The sequence below is a fragment of the Parambassis ranga genome, chromosome 17 (genome assembly GCF_900634625.1).
Source record: "Parambassis ranga chromosome 17, fParRan2.1, whole genome shotgun sequence".
Lineage (NCBI taxonomy): Eukaryota > Metazoa > Chordata > Actinopteri > Ambassidae > Parambassis > Parambassis ranga.
The window spans coordinates 13,995,229-14,015,987 of NC_041037.1; the positions used below are offsets into that span (position 1 = coordinate 13,995,229).

General features: G+C 43.2%; 3 protein-coding genes across 4 annotated transcripts; 2 read left to right on the top strand and 1 right to left on the bottom strand.

Annotated features, from left to right (window-relative positions):
* Positions 1-86: 86 nt before the first annotated feature.
* LOC114450482 (transcription factor jun-D-like) lies at positions 87-1,981 on the bottom strand. Its single transcript, XM_028428632.1, has one exon. The coding sequence runs from the start codon at positions 1,710-1,712 to the stop codon at positions 780-782; it is 933 nt and encodes a 310-aa protein (XP_028284433.1). The 5' UTR covers positions 1,713-1,981; the 3' UTR covers positions 87-779.
* Positions 1,982-3,188: 1,207 nt separating this feature from the next.
* pgpep1 (pyroglutamyl-peptidase I) lies at positions 3,189-6,360 on the top strand. 2 transcript variants are annotated; one of them, XM_028428646.1, is made up of 6 exons: positions 3,189-3,279; positions 3,985-4,122; positions 4,560-4,612; positions 4,696-4,812; positions 4,894-5,126; positions 5,269-6,360. In XM_028428646.1, the coding sequence occupies exons 2-6, from the start codon at positions 4,092-4,094 to the stop codon at positions 5,477-5,479; spliced, it is 645 nt and encodes a 214-aa protein (XP_028284447.1). In that variant the 5' UTR covers positions 3,189-3,279; positions 3,985-4,091; the 3' UTR covers positions 5,480-6,360. The 2 variants fall into 2 exon arrangements, with proteins under 2 accessions (XP_028284447.1, XP_028284448.1); XM_028428647.1 differs by having other exon boundaries at positions 3,194-3,279; positions 3,990-4,122.
* Positions 6,361-9,174: 2,814 nt separating this feature from the next.
* On the top strand, positions 9,175-20,203 carry LOC114450420 (regulator of nonsense transcripts 1-like). The gene is made up of 24 exons (XM_028428515.1): positions 9,175-9,546; positions 10,026-10,162; positions 10,523-10,612; positions 11,145-11,312; positions 11,408-11,588; positions 12,051-12,212; positions 12,388-12,472; positions 12,668-12,766; positions 13,201-13,309; positions 13,415-13,574; positions 13,682-13,800; positions 13,988-14,152; positions 14,318-14,432; positions 14,573-14,716; positions 14,843-15,056; positions 15,403-15,520; positions 15,725-15,881; positions 15,962-16,104; positions 16,227-16,401; positions 16,633-16,714; positions 16,851-17,012; positions 17,101-17,366; positions 17,917-18,036; positions 18,445-20,203. The coding sequence occupies exons 1-23, from the start codon at positions 9,376-9,378 to the stop codon at positions 18,031-18,033; spliced, it is 3,339 nt and encodes a 1,112-aa protein (XP_028284316.1). The 5' UTR covers positions 9,175-9,375; the 3' UTR covers positions 18,034-18,036; positions 18,445-20,203.
* The last annotated feature ends 556 nt before the right edge of the window (positions 20,204-20,759 follow it).

Below are 20,759 nucleotides of genomic sequence, written 5' to 3' on the forward strand. Positions count from 1 at the left end.
GAACAGCTGAAGATACATGTTAAGAGTTGTTGCATTGAAAGTGAAGCAAGCAGCCTCAAACCAAAACATTTTTTTTTAGTAATGTAGTGAATTTAATAAATGTCAGGTAGAGACTCGTCCATTACACATGGATACATAAGGTTTCTCAGCACTTACACATACATTCATGGAAGTCTGGTCGACTGAAGAACTACACAGCAGCCACCATGATGAAAAGTACAACGGTTACTGTACACAAAAAAGCAACAAGACATGCAGTGTCCATTTCTGCAAATAAAAAAAATGCAATAAGACCATATGTAAAATAAGAAATGTTTTAGTAAATAAAATATATATATTTGTCATTACTAAGTGCTTGTAAACAAGTAAGGCATTATATTATTCAGGGTGTGACAGCACTTGGTAACTCCCTGGTGTCTGGCTGCACCTTTGGTGAGATTTTCCAGGTCAAGCTATCCTGCACCAGTCCAGTGGATAGCAGTTTGCTACATGGCGTTCTCCAAAACATAAGGCAGCAGTCTGCTTGTTGGAAAACACTGCTCATTTTTTTTCATGAATGCAAAGAGGCTGCAGTCTATACCTGCTGCTCTTTAACCCTTTCATCTTCCAGTTGGCTTGCAGCACTTAAGAGGCCTGTTTATTCCCACACAGTGCACTGCAAAAGTTTCGTTTCAGATTTACAGCCTGGTTCATTTACATGGGCCTCACGTTGAGTCTCTGATAAGGATTTTCGGTTTCACAAGTCAAATGTTCCTTATAATACAGGCCTGTAAAGCACTTCAGTAAGCCTGGACCTGGTTTGGTAAAAGCTGGCATCCGCTGCTCACATGGTTCATCACCTTCTGCTTCAGCTGGGCGACTTGCTCCCTGAGGACGCTGGCTGTGGAGGCCAGCTCGGTGTTCTGCGTTTTCAGGGTCTTGACCTTGTCCTCCAGCCGAGAGATTCTCTCCAGCTTTCTCTTGCGACATTTAGACGCGGCTATCCTGTTCCGCAGCTTCTTCCTCTCCGCCTTGATGCGCTCCTGGTTGTCCATGTCAATGGGTGACAGCGGAGGGCTGTCCCCGAAACTCTGCATATCTGGCACCGTCTGCGGCTCGTCCTTCATCGCGCCTACAGACTGGAGCCGGGACAGAGCGGCCGCGGCGGCCGCCTGCTGCTGCGCGCTGCTCAGATGAGACGGAGGCGGCGGGAACGGGATGGTGTCCGTGGTGTAGTTGAGGGTGGTGGCTCCGAGCGGACTGGCCGCATATCCGTTCAACGTAGTGTACACAGGTAGGTCTGAGGTCTGGAGCCCGGCGGAGCCGGCGCCGTTGGATGATCCAAGGAGCTCCAGTCTGTCCACAGAGACGCACCCCGTTTCGCTCAACTGGTTCTGCTTGTGTAGATCCTCAAGCGCCTTGACGAAGCCTTCCGCGAATTCCTGCTCGTCACTGGCCGACTTTGGGTAGAGGAACTGGGAAGTCGGGGTGGTGGTGACCAGACCGTTTGACTGGATGATGAGGCGCTCCAGGTCCGGAGAGGTTAGTTTAAGGAGTCCTAAATCTGGGGAGTTCAGGAGACCGTCTGTGTCACGGAGCGGGTTTTGTTTGAGTTCGGCGTTCTGGTCGTCCAGGTTCAGATTAATTTCCTTTTTCATCATCGTGCTCTGGGAATAAAAGCTGGAGGCCCTCGGAGTGTTCACCACAGTGCCTGGGTAGAGGGTTGTTTCCATTCTACACCCTCATACGAGGGAGTGCGGAGCGTTACGCATTAACGATTGTAGAGCAGTCCCATCCAAACATGAGGAAATCAGCTGATCCCAATTTCTGTGGTCGTGTTTCCTTATCCTTCCTGTCTCCTTCTATCATTCGCTATCAATTGGCCGCTTTGCGCTGTGCTGTCTGAAGTGGCTCTTGTGTGTTTCTCCTGCGCGCGTATGATACTGTCTTTTCCCGATGGCACGACTGCTATGCGCAGCGCCAGACCTCGCTTGCTTTCTAGCCCTAAAAATTCCATTATGTCACTCCAGAGCGCGGAGATTGGCCCAAAATGACGTTGGTTTCCGGTTTAATTTGAATAAGGGGCCGAGCCGGTCTTTATTGCCATGGAGACTTTAGGTAAACTACAAACAGTGCAATGCATTGTGGTTTGATGTCATAGCATAAAAAAGCTCAGGGTCGCCAAAAGAGAGCAGAGACTGGGCGGGGAAGGTGTAAGAGACGAAGGCCAAGAAAAGGAAGAACAGAGAAACAGGCTCTAACGCAGAGCTCAGGCTATAAGGCAGACTTTGAAGGAATAGAGCAGCAGCATACAATTTAACACACTTCCTCCTCTTGGTGACAGTCAGCGGTTAAAAGAGAGACAGAAATACTTTTGTTCTGAAAGGATTTCTGCTTAAATCATACATGAAGTGAAAAGGGAAGGAGACAGTGAGAGCCAAATGAGGGGCTGTTTACTGAGATTGGAAGTAGCTTGTGGAAAGGTTAATACCCGGGCACGTCCAACAGTGGCTGCTGAAAGTCAAACACTGTGTGTTTTCATGGTTTTAATGGCTTGTGGCTGATGGATGCTTTCCAAAACCTCTAAAGTTATATTTTCCACAAATAGACGTGTTTATTTTGGACATAATAATAATAATACACAAAAAGCATTGCAATATAATTACTTGTCAAATCACATAGTTACAAAATGTCCTGAATGTCTAGTTGAAAAAAAGACAAACACGGTATTACTGAGCCTGGCCCTGTGTTGGAAACTACTGTAGAATATTATTATTCCATACACAGCGAGGACGTCAGCAGACCGCCTGCATCAGCACCACAGAGCAGAGGGGGCATCATTAGTTTCCATGGCAACACTGACACACTGAGTGACGCAGACGGGGGAGAAAGGTGAATGGGTTGAAGGAAGAAAAGGAGGGGCCCTTAGTGACTGCAGTGCAGGTTGTGTAGGTGGTCAGCAGAGGTGTGTGTGTGTGTGTTTCAGAAGCACATATCACCATTGATTCTGTAGCTGACGTGCCACTAACAAACACAAATAAAGGTTTTTTTTTAAAATGTTGACATAATATTAAACAAATCTCCTCCCTATTCTATGGAGAGCTGTATTTTTGTTCACGGTGCCAGTCAAATATGGGTGCAGTGTCCAGAATGTGTGAGTCATTTTGCAACCCAGGGGCGTGGGCCGCAGACTGAAAAAAAAAGAGAAGAGAAAAAGAAAGCAGGAGAGCCATAGAGGTAATATTATCTCAGCTGTGACTTCATGACAACAAACTGAGAAGGTTTGTCCTCTAAACTCAGGTAAGCGAGTGTGTGAGGTAATATGTCCTTTGACTTTAACTCTTTTGGGGCAAGCTTGCATGGCAAGCAACACTCATTCTCAGACCTTTAAAGGGACAGCTTGGTTTGTTTGAAGTGAACATGTGTAAAGGACTAATCCATATTCAGGGTGTTACCCACGGTACATGGTCACCAGCCCAGTTTGGTGAAGCAAACAGCTTCCTAAACAATGTCAGAGATAGTATATAATCACACTTTGCCAGGTCTAACAGGTAAACTGTAATATCTCTCTCGTCTTCCAGACTCCTTTGACAAATACAGTAATTTTACCTAGCAGAACATGGAGGTTGCAGCAATACACAGCAACTCCCATAGTCCGTTGGGTAATTTTTTGGAGTGTGGTTGCTTTAATGAATGTAGTTCTTCATCAACAAAATAAAGCAGTGATAGTGTTTTTATCCACAGCAGATAAGTGGGAGAGTGTTGACCACCATCTCACACACAGACATAACATGTGCACAAGAAGCCCATGTGAAAAAGCAACTATCCATGCATATGAATGTAATGCAGGCGACTACAGTGGAACAGTCCATTGTTCTGATCTGTGTCCTGAAATAAATAAATATTGTAATGCCCTTTCATGGAGGAGCTGCTGTGCAAGGCAGTATGCCCGGACAGTAGATGGCAGTATAATCAATCCCCACCTATTGTGTCATTTCCTGTCAGCACAGAACCAGAAGAAGAAAGCAGCAGGCGAAGACAATCCTGGGATTCCTGTTTGGGATATTTGATCCCCTTATTACTCCTCTATAACAACTCCAGCAGCGAGGAGAATGGCCAATAAGAAGAAAGTGATAGTGACAGGTGAGAGGCTTTAACCGTTCAGAGACACGTGTGTCTGAAAGTGTGTGTGTGTTGTTCCTACAGTGCTGTCACAGCTCACTCACAGAGTTTGTATTTATTTATGTCTAAGCTGCACCGTCAACATTTAGTTTAAATGTGTAGGGTGCATACATAGTGATGTAACGCTGTCACTTTCAGAGAGTATTGCTGCCAGTGGAAAAGGGGTTTGGTCTTCCAGCTGTGATAAAGGAGCTGCTAGAAAGAAGCCATCCTTTGTCTCTTTCTGTGCATCATGTGCTGCTGCTACAGTTAATGTTTAACTCGGTGTGACCTTTAGACTTTGAATTAGGAGTCTCTTTTTTCATATCATTCCATGGCAGATAAGCACCTTCGCTGACGTTGTTATCTACACTGCTGCGGTGTGTATCACTGCTGATTGATCACTGTGTTTTCTGCAGGCTTTGAGCCCTTTGGTGAGCATGCAGTAAACTCCAGCTGGGTGGCAGTGCAGGTAATCATTGCTGTCCTTATTAAACAGAAGAGGACATGAGGACTTGTTTTCATATTTACTGCATGCCTTTGGTGTGGTGACAGGAGCTGGAGCAGTTAGGGCTGGGTGAGGCAGTAGACCTTCATGTGTGTGAGGTGCCTGTTGAATACCAAGCTGTTCAGAGCCTTCTGCCATCTCTGTGGAAAGAGCACCAGCCGCAGGTAGTCGAGGAAATTCACAAAATATTAACTCCCCCATCACACGGTCACCAGCTGACCTCTGACCCCTGTGTTTTCTGGCAGTTGGTGGTCCATGTCGGCGTATCTGGGTTAGCCACCACTGTCACTCTAGAGCAGTGCGGTCACAACAAGGGCTACAAACGTCTGGACAACTGCAGCTTCTGCCCGGTCTCACAGTGCTGCATGGAGGATGGTCCAGACTGCGTAAAATCAGTCCTGGACATGGATGTAATCTGCAAAAGGGTTAACGACTCAAACATCGGGGTCACTGTGTCCGTATCTAAGGATGCTGGAAGGCAAGTATTGTTCACACGTATGTGATGTTTTAAACAGTAAGGGGGGTTAAATGACACTCTGAAAATCTGTTATGTGCATGAACATGCATGATGGTAATATACATTCACCGACACTAACCATCCATGTTTTGGCCCCTGCCAGGTACCTGTGTGACTACACCTACTACACGTCTCTGTTCCTGGGGCAGGGCCGCTCTGCATTTGTCCATGTGCCTCCATTGGGAAAACCCTACAGCAGCCAGTCCCTGGGCAGAGGCCTGCAGGCTGTTGTGCAAGAAATGCTTACACTGCTGGAAGAGGAACACAGTGAGAAGGACGACAAACACAACGAGCACTGCAATCACAAACATTAACACCAGCACGCCCACTAATGACTGAATTACAACCTGAGCAGACTCTGAATCAACTGAGTAAACAAGCCACGGGCTTGTTGTGACCATTAATCAGCATGATTTTTACATTTCTTGTCACTTCTTTGAATCTGTGAAAACTGATGTCAGCACAGCAGCATCTATGGACGTATTAGTGTTGCAAAGTAATTACTAGAACTACAAATTATATTTGGTGACACACTGTGCCAGCTTTTACAGCAAGGATAACTTGCATTACACCAACGTTATGAGCCACATCCTCCCCCTGCTGCTTGTGAGTACTTCTCTTTTTATTTCTGAGCATTCTTGCTATGATTCATTTGGTCCTTTGTGTATTTGCACCAATGAAATGTGATGATGATGGGAATCTAAATTTGTTTATCTCAGGGAATATGTTGCACAGGCAATCAATATTTAGAAATATGACATGTCTGTCCTGTGTGTGTGTGTGTGTGTGTGTGGAGAAGCTTTGCAAAGCAAGGCTGTGTTAACACTGTAAAATTAAAGCACTTCACACTGGCGTGGTTTATCTGTCCTGGTTAGTCTCCTACAACTGACTCTCCTCTGGTATGTAGGTTGGATCGCTTTGTTGATATTTTACACAGGAGGGAGAGCAGCAGAGTAATGCTTATCTGCCTCTCGACTGTAAAGTGAACCTCATTTTTCAACACCAAGTCATTTGGCTGCATTTACTGTAAATTAATGCAGCCTTTAAAAAGGGCATATTTTCTTAATACTGTGTGAAACATATTGTCATCCATTGTTATCAGCCAATATTGGCCTATCACAGTATCAGTGTAGTTACTTAGGGTAAACTTGTTTTTGTTGAATGACTCATTAAAATAAAATGATAAATAAATAAATATGCTTACTATCTCCTTATCTCACCTCATTCATTTTGTCACCCTTAAAGGTAGGGTAGGAGATTTTAAAAACTCAGTGAGAGCCAGCCAGATTGCTAGGCAATCAAACTAAATAGCAAATGTTTTTTGGCGCAGCGTATCTTCAGCATACATTGACCAATTTCAACCATTCAACTATCAAAATGTTCATCTCACAGAGGACATTCTGGGTCACCTTTTTTTTTCAAAAAATTATAATGTTTCAAAAATTAAGCAATTTCGGTCATTTTTAACATGGGAGTCTATGAGAGAGCCCTTCAACGAGGGTCATCTGCCAAATGTATCTCCTCCTACAAATTTCAAGCTACAGACTCCATTTTAGTCTTAAAACGTTCATTAGATGCTGCTCTATCAAACTTGTATTCAGAATTTTCTAATTCTGAATCGTTTCCGCACGCCAGGCTCTCAAAGTTGGAGTGGTTTTTGAGGTCTCCTCTGCTGTTACCTTGGTGACAGGCTGACACACAGAGGCATACAAAGCTCAGAGCAATCCTTCACACCAGCATTCAAAGCAATGCTTCAGCTGCAGCAATCAAACTCACCCTTTTCTAGTTTTATCGGATTTCCCCTTATGATGTCATCAGTCTGTACGTTAAGAAAAAGAAAACAAGAATATGTGCAGCAAAGGGGACAGTAAAGGAACAATAAAGACAATGGCATATCTATGTAAGAGTGAGACAATGATGGGGGTATGGACAAAACATACAACATACAACATACATATTGCGACTTCTTCAATCCTCCAAAGCGAGGCCGGTTCTAGGCAGGGGCAACAGGGGGCAGTGCAGTTGAGAAAGCACATGTTAATATATTCGCAAAATTAATATATTACGTATTGACAAAATTATCGTAGCGGAAAAATGCGACAAGAAGGGGCACTTTTTATTAGCGTTCCCTCGTGTCTGTCCATGCGCTGTGTGTATTCACAGGCTGCAGCGCGCACACACACACACACACCCTGAGTCCTGAGTAAACATCCAATCAGCGTCTGTATGCAAATGAGTCAATGGTGTAGTGTCAGGTTTCAGTGTGGTTACGGAGAGGAAAGACATTAAAGAAGCTGCACACACACATCTCGGGGAGTGTGAATACTTTGTGCCGAAACTTGTTCTTGTTCTTGCCACCTCGGGAGCGAGGAGAAAGTTCTTTGTTCTCGTGGAGCATGCTCCCAGCTCTACAACAAGCACAGAGACGTGTCCATGTCTGCTGAATGTGACAGACCGAAGACAAATGACCGCTGTCTGACAGAGCCCTACTAAAGCCCCGCCTCAGACTGTAGTTCTACACTGTTCTGTTTCAGATCACCACTGCAGTTTCTACAAAGCCAGCTTACTTAATTTCCACTCCAGCTCTAGCAGGACACAGACACTGCAATGCATCTATTTTTTGTGCAAGTTTTTACAAAGGGAAATAGGAGACTGTGGTGTAGAGTGCTTTAAAAAAAATACAAATAAAACAAACAAATCATAAAAAAGAGAAAACATTACATGATCTATAGCCTATCTGCTGTGCTTTATATATTTTAGTGTTACTTTTATTCATAAGACTACCTTTTAGTTTTGTAAACTTAAACTTACTTTAGATTGAATGTTTTTGAGAATGAGACCATCCAGATAAATGTTATGCTGTTGATTAATAAAACCTGGATTAAGGATATTTTATTTATTCAATTTTTATGTTTCAGTTTTCCCCTGAGGGATTGCCACCTTATGGTGGTCAGGGAGATTGCGTGCCTCAGTGCTATACCAGCAGAAGCTTAGTCTTCAGGTGGGACTCACAAGTTGGACAGGTCTGAAGGTAGAGGCTGGACAAAGTGCAATCCACTTCTCCAGGCTGGCTTTGGACACAGCTAACAACCCAATTCAGCAAGGAAAATATTGTCACTATAAGACCAGAGGAAAAAAAGTGCTTTAACATGAAGTGTACACATGATGCCCCCTTCACATGCCCCCTCATACATGCCTGTCTAGAACCGGCCCTGCTCCAAAGTCGCCAGATGAGAAGAAGGATGTTATGCTGTTGATTAATAAAACCTGGATTAAGGATATTTTATTTATTCAATTTTTATGTTTCAGTTTTTCCCTGAGGGATTGCCACCTTATGGTGGTCAGGGAGATTGCGTGCTTTAGTATGACGCGCTGTGGTGTATAGTAAAAAACGCTAATTCCGGCTTCAACTTGATGAGGTTTTATATAGATGAACATGAAAGTTAGTGAAAATGAGTGCGTTTTATAAACTCTAGTTGATACCACTGACACCCACGTGACGCAAATATTTCCCATCACCAGGACAAACAAATAGACAAACGATCACCAATATATGGCTTCTACACTACAATTGTAGCTGCAATAACATAAATAGCCAACCAAAATCTTATACGACTTACGTACTTACCTGCATACCTCTTTAACTTCGAAGCGTTTTGGTTCAGCACCCAACAGCAACACTACGGTCGTGTCAGCCTCCGAGTGAGTGGGCCTCCTGCAGACCTCATGTATCGTGTTATGAAATGATTACTCGTAAAAAACAAAATATTTCTAGTAAAAACAGGATTTCTATTTTTACTCAAGTGAATGCAATACGTTTCCGTACAATCTGACCTTGTTGCATATTAAACTTCTAAGTTTTTACAGAGGAATTTTGTGACCATACAGCAGTAACATGTCCCTTTTCTGTAATGTACACACATGTGGTCTTGTCTCCTTCCCTCCTTTCCTTCCCTTAGCCTCCTGCAGGTGACTTCCTGTTAATGAGCTAGGTGCTACAGAGGGGAGGAGAGGAGGCGAGCTCGGAGGAGAAGAGAAACTGAACACCGCCGTGCTTGCGGCTCCCTCTGTCGCTCTCTCCTACCACCAGCGTCTGTCATTCTGCCATCATTATCTGTGTGTCTCTAATTCAGTTTTTTTTCACGGAATAGCAACAGTTTGTGGAATATTGTTGCACCGACTGAAATACTGTTGATAAGACGCTACAAACATGAGTGTCGAGGCGTACGGGCCGAGCTCGCAGACTCTAACGTTCCTGGACACCGAGGAAGCCGAGCTGCTGGGAGCGGACACTCAGGGCTCCGAGTACGACTTCACCGATTTCACCCTGCCGAGCCAGACCCAGACCCAAGGCCAAACCCAGAGTCAGCTAGACGGCCAGGTTCGTGTTCTTATTTTTGCTAATTCGGCGTGAAAATCTGTGACTTGACGGTGTTGACAAATTGTGAATCGGCTAACGCTAGCTAACAACATCGGTTAGCATGATGACGCCTTGCGTCTGTTACCATGCTTTTATCCCGCTAATTAGCTAGCACACTAGCGTTTACAGTTAGCTAGCGTCCAGCACAGTTAGCGCGATAAAGCTATCATGTCAAGAGTCAGGACTTCACTACTATATTAACCAAGATTAGAGACACATTGTCTTTGAAGTATCCGTATCTACCATCAGCTGTAGGTACGTAAGTACTGACAATAACAATCACACAGGTCAATAAACACAGATCGAAACAGATATTACAAGCAGTGGTGGCAGTAAGCCCCGTGGCCAGTCAGATGTATGACCTAACTTGTTTTTACTAATGTGATTAGTTATAGAACATATCATATCATGACTGTGGTTCTGTGTATTTGTCCCTTCAGGTTAATGGCCCCGATGGTGTGTTGCAGAATGGAGAAGATGCTGTGGTGAAAGCCAGCCAGCTGCTGGCTGAACTGAACTTTGAAGAGGATGAGGAGGACACCTACTATACCAAGGACCTTCCTATACATGCCTGCAGGTAAAGGACCAGACTGATGTGTTTAGTGTTGCAGTGTCTGTCATCAGTGTGCAGTATAAGCTTTATGTCATTGGAGGTATGCTTGTCTTCATTTTTGTCAGCCCTGTTGTATCTTGCTGTACCATAATTGATACAGCAGAGTTTACTGTCCATGCATTTTGATGACAGCTGTAAAGTGCTTTATGTTGTTCTTCTACATCACTGCTGTTTAGATTTAATTAATAATGTTTTGCAACACAAGAGCCCCTGCAGTATAATGTGAAAGTGTTCTGCTCTGAATCATGTTTGTGACCATCACAAGTTGTTCTTTTCGCTCTCTATCAGATATTTACTTTATGTGTTTCTTTTTTGTAATTTTAGTTATTGTGGGATTCATGATCCAGCCTGTGTGGTCTATTGTAACACCAGCAAGAAGTGGTTTTGTAATGGCCGTGGAAATACATCCGGCAGGTAAGATATATTGACTCACCAGCCTGCCCTGTGGTGTCATTATCTAAATGAATTGGGAGCGAATCCTTTCACGGATACATTACCACTAAACCTGGAGTACAGTGTGTGTGTTAACAAGCTCTTATTGTGGTTGCAGACCTTTTCTAAGTGGATAGTTTATTGAGGTTATTGAGTTAAAACCATAATTCAAATTGATTATGTACACAAATATTACGTTATTTAATCATAAAGCAAACAGAGGTATTTGTCCCTAAAATCTGAACATAACAAATCATAAATTTTTGTCAATACTTGTTATTCAAATAGAATTTTAAATAGCCTTGTCATGAACCAGAAAGCATAGGCACACCTGTAGCACAGTGTAGCTGATGGTCATATACAGCTGTTATATCTGCTTCATAGAGATATGATGTCATGGGTTAGTTGAATGAGTAAAATAAAGTTATTTGAAGTGTAATGGTGTATTAATACTGCCCAATACACACTGCATTTCCTCCAGCTGGAGCCTTATTATCATTCTCTTCCTTTGTAGCCACATTGTAAACCACCTGGTGAGAGCAAAGTCCAAGGAGGTGACCCTACATAAGGACGGCCCGCTGGGGGAAACAGTTTTGGAGTGCTATAACTGTGGTTGTCGCAATGTCTTTCTGCTCGGCTTCATCCCTGCCAAAGCCGACTCAGTTGTGGTGCTGCTTTGCAGGTAAGGACACCGTGCACTCTAAACTCCCTGAAGATGTCAAAGCAAATGCAAAAGTTCACAATGACATTTGACATGTTGTTTTGGTTGTGACACAGACAGCCATGTGCTAGCCAGAGTAGCTTGAAGGACATCAACTGGGACAGCTCACAATGGCAGCCTCTGATCCAGGACCGATGTTTTCTTTCCTGGCTGGTCAAAATTCCATCGGAGCAGGAGCAGCTTCGAGCACGGCAGATCACCGCCCAACAGATCAACAAGCTGGAGGAGCTCTGGAAGGTACTGTAACCCATCTAGTCTATGTAAATATTTAACAGCCAAATAACTTGAACGTGAGCATGGGTACAACTTATCTTAATGATATTATACCAGGTGCATTCATATAGCTGATTGTGATGCAAATTACATCGCCGAGGTGTTTGCCATGTCTCTATGTTGGATGTGTTTCTTTTTGCTGCTGCACACTACTTGCTAGTTTATATATTATTTATATATTTTTGTTACTAAAGACAGAAACTGAATTCAGGTTTCCCACTAATCCATAACACTGAGCCAGCAGAGACAATTCCAGGACCGTAAAACTGAAGCATCTAAATGGAATTCAGTGATCGCTGATTTTATTTTATTAACACATATATGGTTTACCGATGACTTGTCAGTATATCTTATTGATTTCTAAACAGACTCTATATTATATATTCTTAAAACTGTCCCTTATTTTGTGGGATATTTTGTGTGCAGGAAAACCCCACTGCCACCTTGGAGGACCTGGAGAAGCCTGGAGTAGATGAGGAGCCTCAGCATGTCCTGCTTCGCTATGAGGATGCCTACCAGTACCAGAACATCTTTGGACCTCTTGTGAAGCTGGAGGCTGACTATGATAAGAAACTTAAAGAGTCACAGGTAAACAAAGCCTTGATAACAACATCGCACGTGGCTTGTGTTTGTTATTTACACATAAGGAATAAGTAAAAGGATGAACTGGTTAAAGATGTGCTGGTTATAATGTTTGTTGTTCTGGTACTTAACACGATTTCCACTATTTCAGTGTCAATTTGTTGTTGTTACCTCTCAATAGACTCAAGACAATATCACTGTCAGATGGGACTTGGGCCTGAATAAGAAGAGGATTGCTTACTTCACTCTGCCAAAGACAGACTCTGGTATATATTTAAAGTGTTTTTATTTTTACTACTTATTAGTCAAAACACATATGGACACTGTACTTATGTGGTAATGAAATGGTGGTTCATAACTGATGTTTTATTTTGATATTCAAGATGCTGCAAGTTTGGAAAACAGTGCCTGTTGATGTGTTTAACAAAGTTTGTATGTTTCTCTTCTCTGCCATCTTTTAGACATGCGACTGATGCAGGGAGATGAAATCTGCCTGAGATACAAAGGAGACCTGGCTCCTCCTTGGAAAGGCATTGGACATGTCATAAAAGTCCCTGATAGTATCCTTTACTATTATTAGAAGAATGTTTTCCACAAGTGACCAATGTTCAACTACCGGTATGTTATCTGTGATGTGAATATTTATTACCTGGTGAGGCAACATAATATGTGGAACTTTAGCAGCACCTAGTGTCGGTGTGGGGAACTGCAACAACATGAGCAGAGAAGCGTTTTCCTCCACAGTCCCCAGTGGGTGTGGAAGCAATTTCTATATTTAGGAAGTGCTTATACAGGGATCAGATTTTAATTGATGGCTAACTGATAACATAAACAAATGATGCACCCTGAGAGGGCTCCGAGGATATAAATGGTAATATAACACTGATTGAGTTTTAGACAAATGACGTCACATGAGCAACAGTATCAGCAGTTTCCATTTTCAGAACTTGCAGCATGTTAAAGGATTGCTCAGTTTCCTTAACTGACTTTCCAGACTATGGTGATGAGATTGCCATAGAGCTAAGGAGCAGTGCTGGGGCTCCAGTGGAAATCCCTCACAACTTTCAGGTTGACTTTGTTTGGAAGTCCACTTCCTTTGATAGGTATTCAAAAGAGAAGCTTCACACACTTTAAGGATTGATTTGTGTGGGTAAAGATCAATAACAAACACTAATGTAACTTTTATCTTTTGTGTCTCTTTTATCCAGGATGCAAAGTGCCCTCAAGACATTTGCTGTGGATGAGACTTCTGTGTCTGGCTACATCTACCACAAACTGCTGGGACACGAGGTAGAGGATGTGGTCATCAAGTGTCAGCTTCCGAAACGTTTCACTGCTCAAGGCCTGCCTGACCTCAACCACTCCCAGGTAAGTTGAAGAGGGGACAGTTAATATCTCAACTGAAGTATTTTTAGGACGTCTTCTTATGCCTTGTGTTGTCAGAGCTCACATGAGAAATGTTTATTATAATACAGGTGTATGCTGTGAAGACAGTACTGCAGCGCCCCCTCAGTCTTATCCAGGGTCCTCCTGGGACAGGGAAGACGGTCACCTCTGCTACTATTGTGTACCACCTTGCTCGACAGGGCAATGGGTACGAACCTCTTCAATACTCAACTAGTCTGTATATATTGCTGTGGGACTATAATAATAATAATACACATTGGAATTTGTTTTGTTTTTTTTTTATTTAACAGAACATTCAAGCATTTAGGACAGGTCTTTATTTTCTTGTCTCAAATAGCTGAATCAACTGCTGGTATTGACTTTTGTCCTCACAGGCCAGTGCTGGTTTGTGCACCCAGTAACATTGCTGTTGACCAGCTGACTGAGAAGATCCACCAGACTGGTCTCAAGGTCGTGAGACTGTGTGCTAAAAGCAGGGAAGCCATAGACTCGCCTGTGTCCTTCCTGGCTCTGCACAACCAGACCCGTAACATGGATAGGTAACATATAAATAGTTATTCTTACTGCTTATAGGTAATGTCATTTGTGTGTTTAGCATGATGCAAAATGATAGTGGCTGAAGAAAATGATTCCAGATCTGTTTGTAGTATGTCTTTCTACCAGTACAAGCGCAACATTGATGTCCCACTGTTTCATGTCTACAGCATGCCAGAGCTCCAGAAGCTCCAACAGCTGAAGGATGAAACTGGAGAACTGTCCTCTTCGGATGAGAAGCGCTACAGAGCTCTGCGACGCACTGCTGAGAGGGAGCTGCTTATGGTATGATCAGTGTCTGTACTCAAAATATTTCCTGTTTGTGACAAAGCACACTCTGTGCTCTTCCATAGAGACTATTGTGTTATCAAAATCAATGTGCTAAATATTACGCGAAGAAACTGAATCGCTTCTTTCTTTCCCAGAATGCGGATGTGATCTGCTGCACCTGCGTTGGGGCGGGAGATCCTCGACTGGCAAAGATGCAATTCCGATCAATCTTGATTGATGAGAGCACCCAGGCCACAGAACCAGAGTGCATGGTGCCTGTTGTCCTAGGGGCCAAGCAGGTAGGAGGCTGACGAGTGGAAGGACAGCAGCTCATTCTTTCATTGCAGCTGCCTGCTTAAACTGAGGCCTGCAGTGTCACCAGATTACTTACTTTTTGTTCATCATTGTCTTTATTCCTTCCACAGCTGATTCTGGTCGGTGATCACTGCCAGCTTGGTCCTGTGGTGATGTGTAAGAAGGCAGCTAAAGCAGGTCTGTCCCAATCTCTGTTTGAGCGTCTGGTAGTTTTGGGGATACGGCCAATCCGTCTGCAGGTCCAGTACCGCATGCACCCAGCCCTCAGTGCCTTCCCCTCCAACATCTTCTATGAGGGCTCTCTGCAGAATGGAGTCACTGCTGGTGAGATGAGAAGAAATGCTGAAGTCTAATTTGATTTAGTCATTCCCACTTATTTTCTGCACCTTTCATAATCACTTAATGCTTTTGAAACTTTGCTCTGCTAGGGTTCATTTTGCAGCTAAATGCTTTTAGGTATCAGGATGGTGCTACCTTACACTTCCTTAACTGCATCCTACACATAGTCATTAAAAAAAGGCTTTCACTGTCCATGCACCACCATTCCATTAGAAACAGTGATCTGTCTATAAGGAAAAATATATCGGATGTTTTTTTGTTGATGCACATAAAGTCGGCACTGTTGTCACTGTCTACACTAGTCCTGAGTCATGGTGTCCTCTTACTACAGCAGACCGTGTGAAAAAAGGCTTTGACTTCCAGTGGCCACAGCCTGACAAGCCGATGTTCTTCTATGTTACCCAAGGCCAGGAGGAAATTGCCAGCTCTGGAACATCCTATCTCAACAGGTTTTAACGCCTTTCGACTATTACGTTCACTTGACATGTTTATTCTTAACTCTCCTATTGTGCAATATGTATGAAAACAGCATAGACGTATTCACTCAAAACTCTGCATTGCACACAGTCACTTATTGTGTCTTTCTATACAGCACAATTTTCTGTGATAGGTCATAAACAGCACTTTTTATACTCTCCCTCTTGTTTATGTAGAACTGAGGCAGCCAACGTGGAAAAAATAACCACAAGGCTGCTGAAGGCTGGAGCAAAACCCGATCAGATTGGCATCATCACCCCGTATGAGGGACAGAGGTCCTACCTGGTCCAGTACATGCAGTTCAGTGGCTCTCTCCACACCAAGCTTTACCAGGTACAACTTTTACTTGTAATGTCGTCGTAAAAATTAAAGCCGATAATAGATCTGCCACTGTTTTTTCCTACCGTTTACAGGAGGTTGAAATAGCCAGCGTAGATGCTTTCCAGGGCAGAGAGAAAGACTTCATCATCCTGTCATGTGTCAGGGCCAATGAGCATCAGGGCATTGGCTTCCTCAATGATCCCAGGCGTCTAAATGTGGCACTCACTAGAGCCAGGTACAAAAAAGAGTAAAGAATATGTCACTGCCTTTTTGCAACTATACTTTGAATGCTGTGGCTGTTTTCGCTGGTCCTGTTCATGTGTAGACTTATTGAGAATCTGCTGCTCGGTCACATAGGTATGGCGTGATCATTGTGGGGAATCCTAAGGCTCTGTCCAAGCAGCCACTGTGGAACCACCTTCTGAATTACTACAAGGAGCAGAAGGTCCTGGTTGAAGGTCCTCTAAACAACCTGAGGGAGAGCCTTATGCAATTCAGCAAACCCCGCAAGCTGGTCAACACTATCAACCCTGTGAGTTTAGTGTGTCTGTATGTGCTACATACACAGTGTCTACAGAATGCTGAAATAAGGGATTTTTAACTGGGTCATGACTGATTCTTTTCCTGTGGGATATTTATGATGCACTTACATGTTTACTCCTACATGTAGTCTAAACAGCATAATAAATCAGGGCCCAAGCAAGAATTAATGAACCTTGTCCTAAAAACACAAAGAACATTTCCCTTTTCTTTTGTTTCCAAGGGCGGTCGCTTCATGAGCACAGCCATGTATGATGCCAGGGAGGCCCTCATTCCAGGTTCTGCATACGATCGCAGCAGCAATGGTAAGAAATCCTTCACCCACACCTTTGCCTGTGATGAATCTATGTATGTTTTTTTTCCAGCTTTGTTCTTTGTCGATACTTCTGTCACTTGTGAAAAGGCAAAGTTGAACAGACATGTGCATTTTTCCTGCTACAGGGCGAACATCCAACATGTATTTTCAAACCCATGACCAGATTGGTATGATTGGCACCGGCCCAGGCCCCATGTCCTCCATTAATATCCCCATCCCCTTCAACCTTGTGATGCCACCCATACCTCCTCCTGGGTACTTGGGGCAGGTGAATGGTCCCACCGCAGGTGAGGAAGTTATGACACTACCACAGTTCTGACAGACTGACACATTCTTATGTTTAGGCTGAGACTACCTGACTTGATTTTCATCCAGGTCGCGGTGGAGGAATGAAGGGAAAGTCAGGCAGTGGTGGAACTGGTGGGACTCGTGGTGGCCGTCAAAGAAATCGTGGCAGCATGGGAAACAGTGGAGGGAATGGAGATCGTGGGCAGCATGGAGGCCACATGACCGGCAGCCAGGCTAGTCAGGACCAGGGCTCCCAGTCGTTCTCCCAGGGCCCTCTGACACAGGGCTACATCAGCATGAGCCAGCCTTCACAGATGAGCCAGCCCGGGCTCTCCCAGCCTGAACTGTCACAGGTTTGTATAGCCTATTTTAAATAAAATAGCATGAAGAAAACAGCTATATACTATATACCATGTACTCTGCAGGGGTTAAGCAGTAAAAATAGTATGAGGATGATTTCAAATTCTGTGTCATGAAAGGTGAAATCAAATGCATATTTAGTGTATAGCTAAGGCATACTTGACCTATTGACTTGATCATGACTCTGGGGTCACACCATCTTTTGTCTACCAACACAGTGGTGTGACTTTATAGTCACTGAGATATTTCTTTAAAATTCTGGCTGTACTTTCCTGGCTGTACTTTTCCAGTTATTTTCTGTTATTCTACTGAATGAATTGGGGAGAAAGACACATAGGTATTACATGATGGATTAAAATGTAACCACCTAAAAAGCAGAAGCCCTTTGCACTTAGCCGTATATTCCAAGAGTTTGTCCAGGTTTCCTGTTTGACTGAAGACCTTTTGTCCACAAGCATTTGTTCCTTTCCTGTCTGGAAACAAACAAATGAAGGAATAAAAGTTGACCGCTCTTTTTGACTTTTTTTGTTTGTCCCATTATAGGACAGTTACCTCGGAGACGAGTTCAAGTCCCAGATTGATGTGGCATTGTCCCAGGACTCCACCTACCAGGGGGAACGGGCCTACCAACATGGTGTGACTGGACTGTCCCAGTACTAGACTGTAAGAAATTCCACCGTGACTCAGCTCACAAATAAAGAAGTAGTGCTGCATTCTAAGTGTCTAGTGCAGCTTTTAGCCTAGTATAAATGGCGGTGAAAAGCTTGTGCTCTAAAACTCCACCGATCAGCTTGCCCATCAGATACCCTTAGCATCATTACTGTTTGTGTGTTCTGCAATATTGTGCTGTTATATAATTTATTACCATTGCTTACAAGAGTAGGGTTTTTTTTCTTTCTAGGCCAAGCCAGGCCAATCTAAGCTCTAGCTCTGTATTTAACAGATGATCAAAAGATTGGGATCCATTTCTCATCTAAATGGCTGTAAAACCAAGTGTTTCCATTTTAATGCTAAATAATATTAGACTGTATTGAAATAACTTAATAATTTCTGCTTTTCTTTGTCTTCCAGGTTACTGGAAAGGAGCTAGGCCTGTGTGAAGCTTAGTTCATTGGTATTTTAATCTGGGTAATAACAAAAAAGAACAAACATGGATGCCCGTTTTCCACTGCTACAACCGAAGCACCACTGTGTGAAAGTAACAGGAGAGAGACCGTGAGAAACCAACCAATCACAAGAGTGAGAGCAAAAAATGGGAGTAGAGCTGGACAGGAAGAGAGCAAGACGGAGAAAGTGGAAGGCACTGCTGCTCACACGTGAAGAAGACATGGCGAAGGAGAAAGCTGTCATCCTCCGAGCAGTGCAGTGGGAGAGGCGAGACCTTTGACAGGTCGAGGAGGGTGAAAGATTGGAATGATTCCGGACGGGGGTGAAATGGAGGGACTGTGTCATCTTGTCCCTCGTATGCCCCTGAATCCTCGTGGTTCTCCAGACAGTGTGGTTGGAAATCTTGCTCCAAAAGCTGAGAAAGATGGAGAAGAGGTGTCTCACACAAAGGTCCTCCAAGCTAACTCAACAGGACGTCTTCTGTGACTTGGAGTAAGAAGGAAAAAAAACGCAGACACAACTCTTGAAGCAGTTGACATGGCAACTTTTTAAACTCAAAGCTTGAATCGAGGCCCTGCATTTGATCACATCTAAGCATCCCGGAGAAATGTTGGGCATTTCAGGTGAACTCAAAGTGCTTGCGGTGCTGTGCCTCAAAGGAGTCAAAATGAAGTTTGAGGAGTACGCAGTCATGGGTCATTTGCTTTTCTTTCTCAGCTTTGAGTTGGAAAGTTTTCTAAATAAAGGCTGTTTTCATTGAGGCTTTCAGTGACGTAAGCTAGTGTCGTTGGCTGTCTTTCAAGGCAGGTCTTTCTCTAGGTGGTCCGTGAAGAACAAGTGGTGGAATTAGCTCTTAAAAATATGAGGAAAAACATCTTTGTCTCCAGATCCGAGCTGAGACACTGTTGTTTTTTTTGTTCTTCTGTGTAACTTTTAGTAGCGCAAAGGGACGACTGAAAGCACCATAGCCAGCTTATAACTGAAGGAAGCTGCCATTCTTTTCTGCTGACCCCAAAGCCACTAAAGCTAGCAGGTAGGAAGCTCTGCGGTGTAGATGAATGCATCGAATAAGCCAAATCAAGAGGGCAGCACTACACAAAGACCCTTGCCCTAAAGTCATATGTTAGGAAACATGCAGACAGATTATTTATGTGCAGTACAGGGATAACTACTGTTAGAGAAACGAGCTCTCATGTATGAGAGGTAAAGGCTGCACATAAGAAGGCCGAGGCCCTTAGAACAGAGAGACACCGGAACGACGTTCACCTTATCAGGGAAAGATACTTGGAGGTTTAGAGGGTATGTGTTGTATGTAAAATCTGGCATAAAGATATATGAAAATTAGGTACACATGATAACACAAATGTAACACATGGTGTAGGTAGATTTGATTCTCTTCCCTTGGTTTTGCCCTTTGTTGTCCTAAAGTGTTGGAAGTTATAGAAATGTACACAACAGTTGAAAGTAGTGCGTTCATGTTGAGGACAACACCCTTAGTTTGGTAACTTTGTGACTGTGTGTCAGTGCTGTACGTTTTCATGTTGATTACATTAGTATCTCACTAACTTATGCTTTCCCTGTGATACTAAAAACCTACATTTTTATATGGTTGATAATGTAAAACTTCACCATGTTAAACACTGTAACATCTTTTAACTTATCACCACATCTGACATAAAGCACCTTTAAATACTTAAATACAAGGACAGAACATATTCACTGATTAAATGTGAGTTTTTTTTTTTAAACTTCCATAAATGAATTATTACATAACCTGCACAGACATCACAGTAATATTTGTACACACATTTTAAATCGTTTTCCCTTGTAGATAATGTCTCCATTACCAGCATTCATTCATAAACCTAGTAAACATGTAACTGGTGCATTATCCTGACCATCACATTGTTCCCAGCACACAGTAGTTTTTGCATGTGGTAACATTTTCTTGGGTTCTTCCTCCTCTGCATTGTTGCTCTGATTATCTTATTTGGCTTATTGCTGACCTCAACATGATGTTTTGTGTTGGCTTGTGGCTGCTGCACCTTTTTGTTTTTTTCCCCTCTGCTTACTAAACTGATGTTGGTAATCAGGAATTGTGCTCACAAAAAAAAATCTCCTGTTAATAATCTTGGAAAATTAAAGTTTGCTGCTTTTTGCTCACTCTTTGCAGGACCTCAGCGTTTCATTTGTGCAGAAAGGATGAGTGGTAGTAAGTGATGTAATGTAATGTATTACAGCTAAATCCATTAAAGGGGATGTAGTATGGCTCTTCTTTT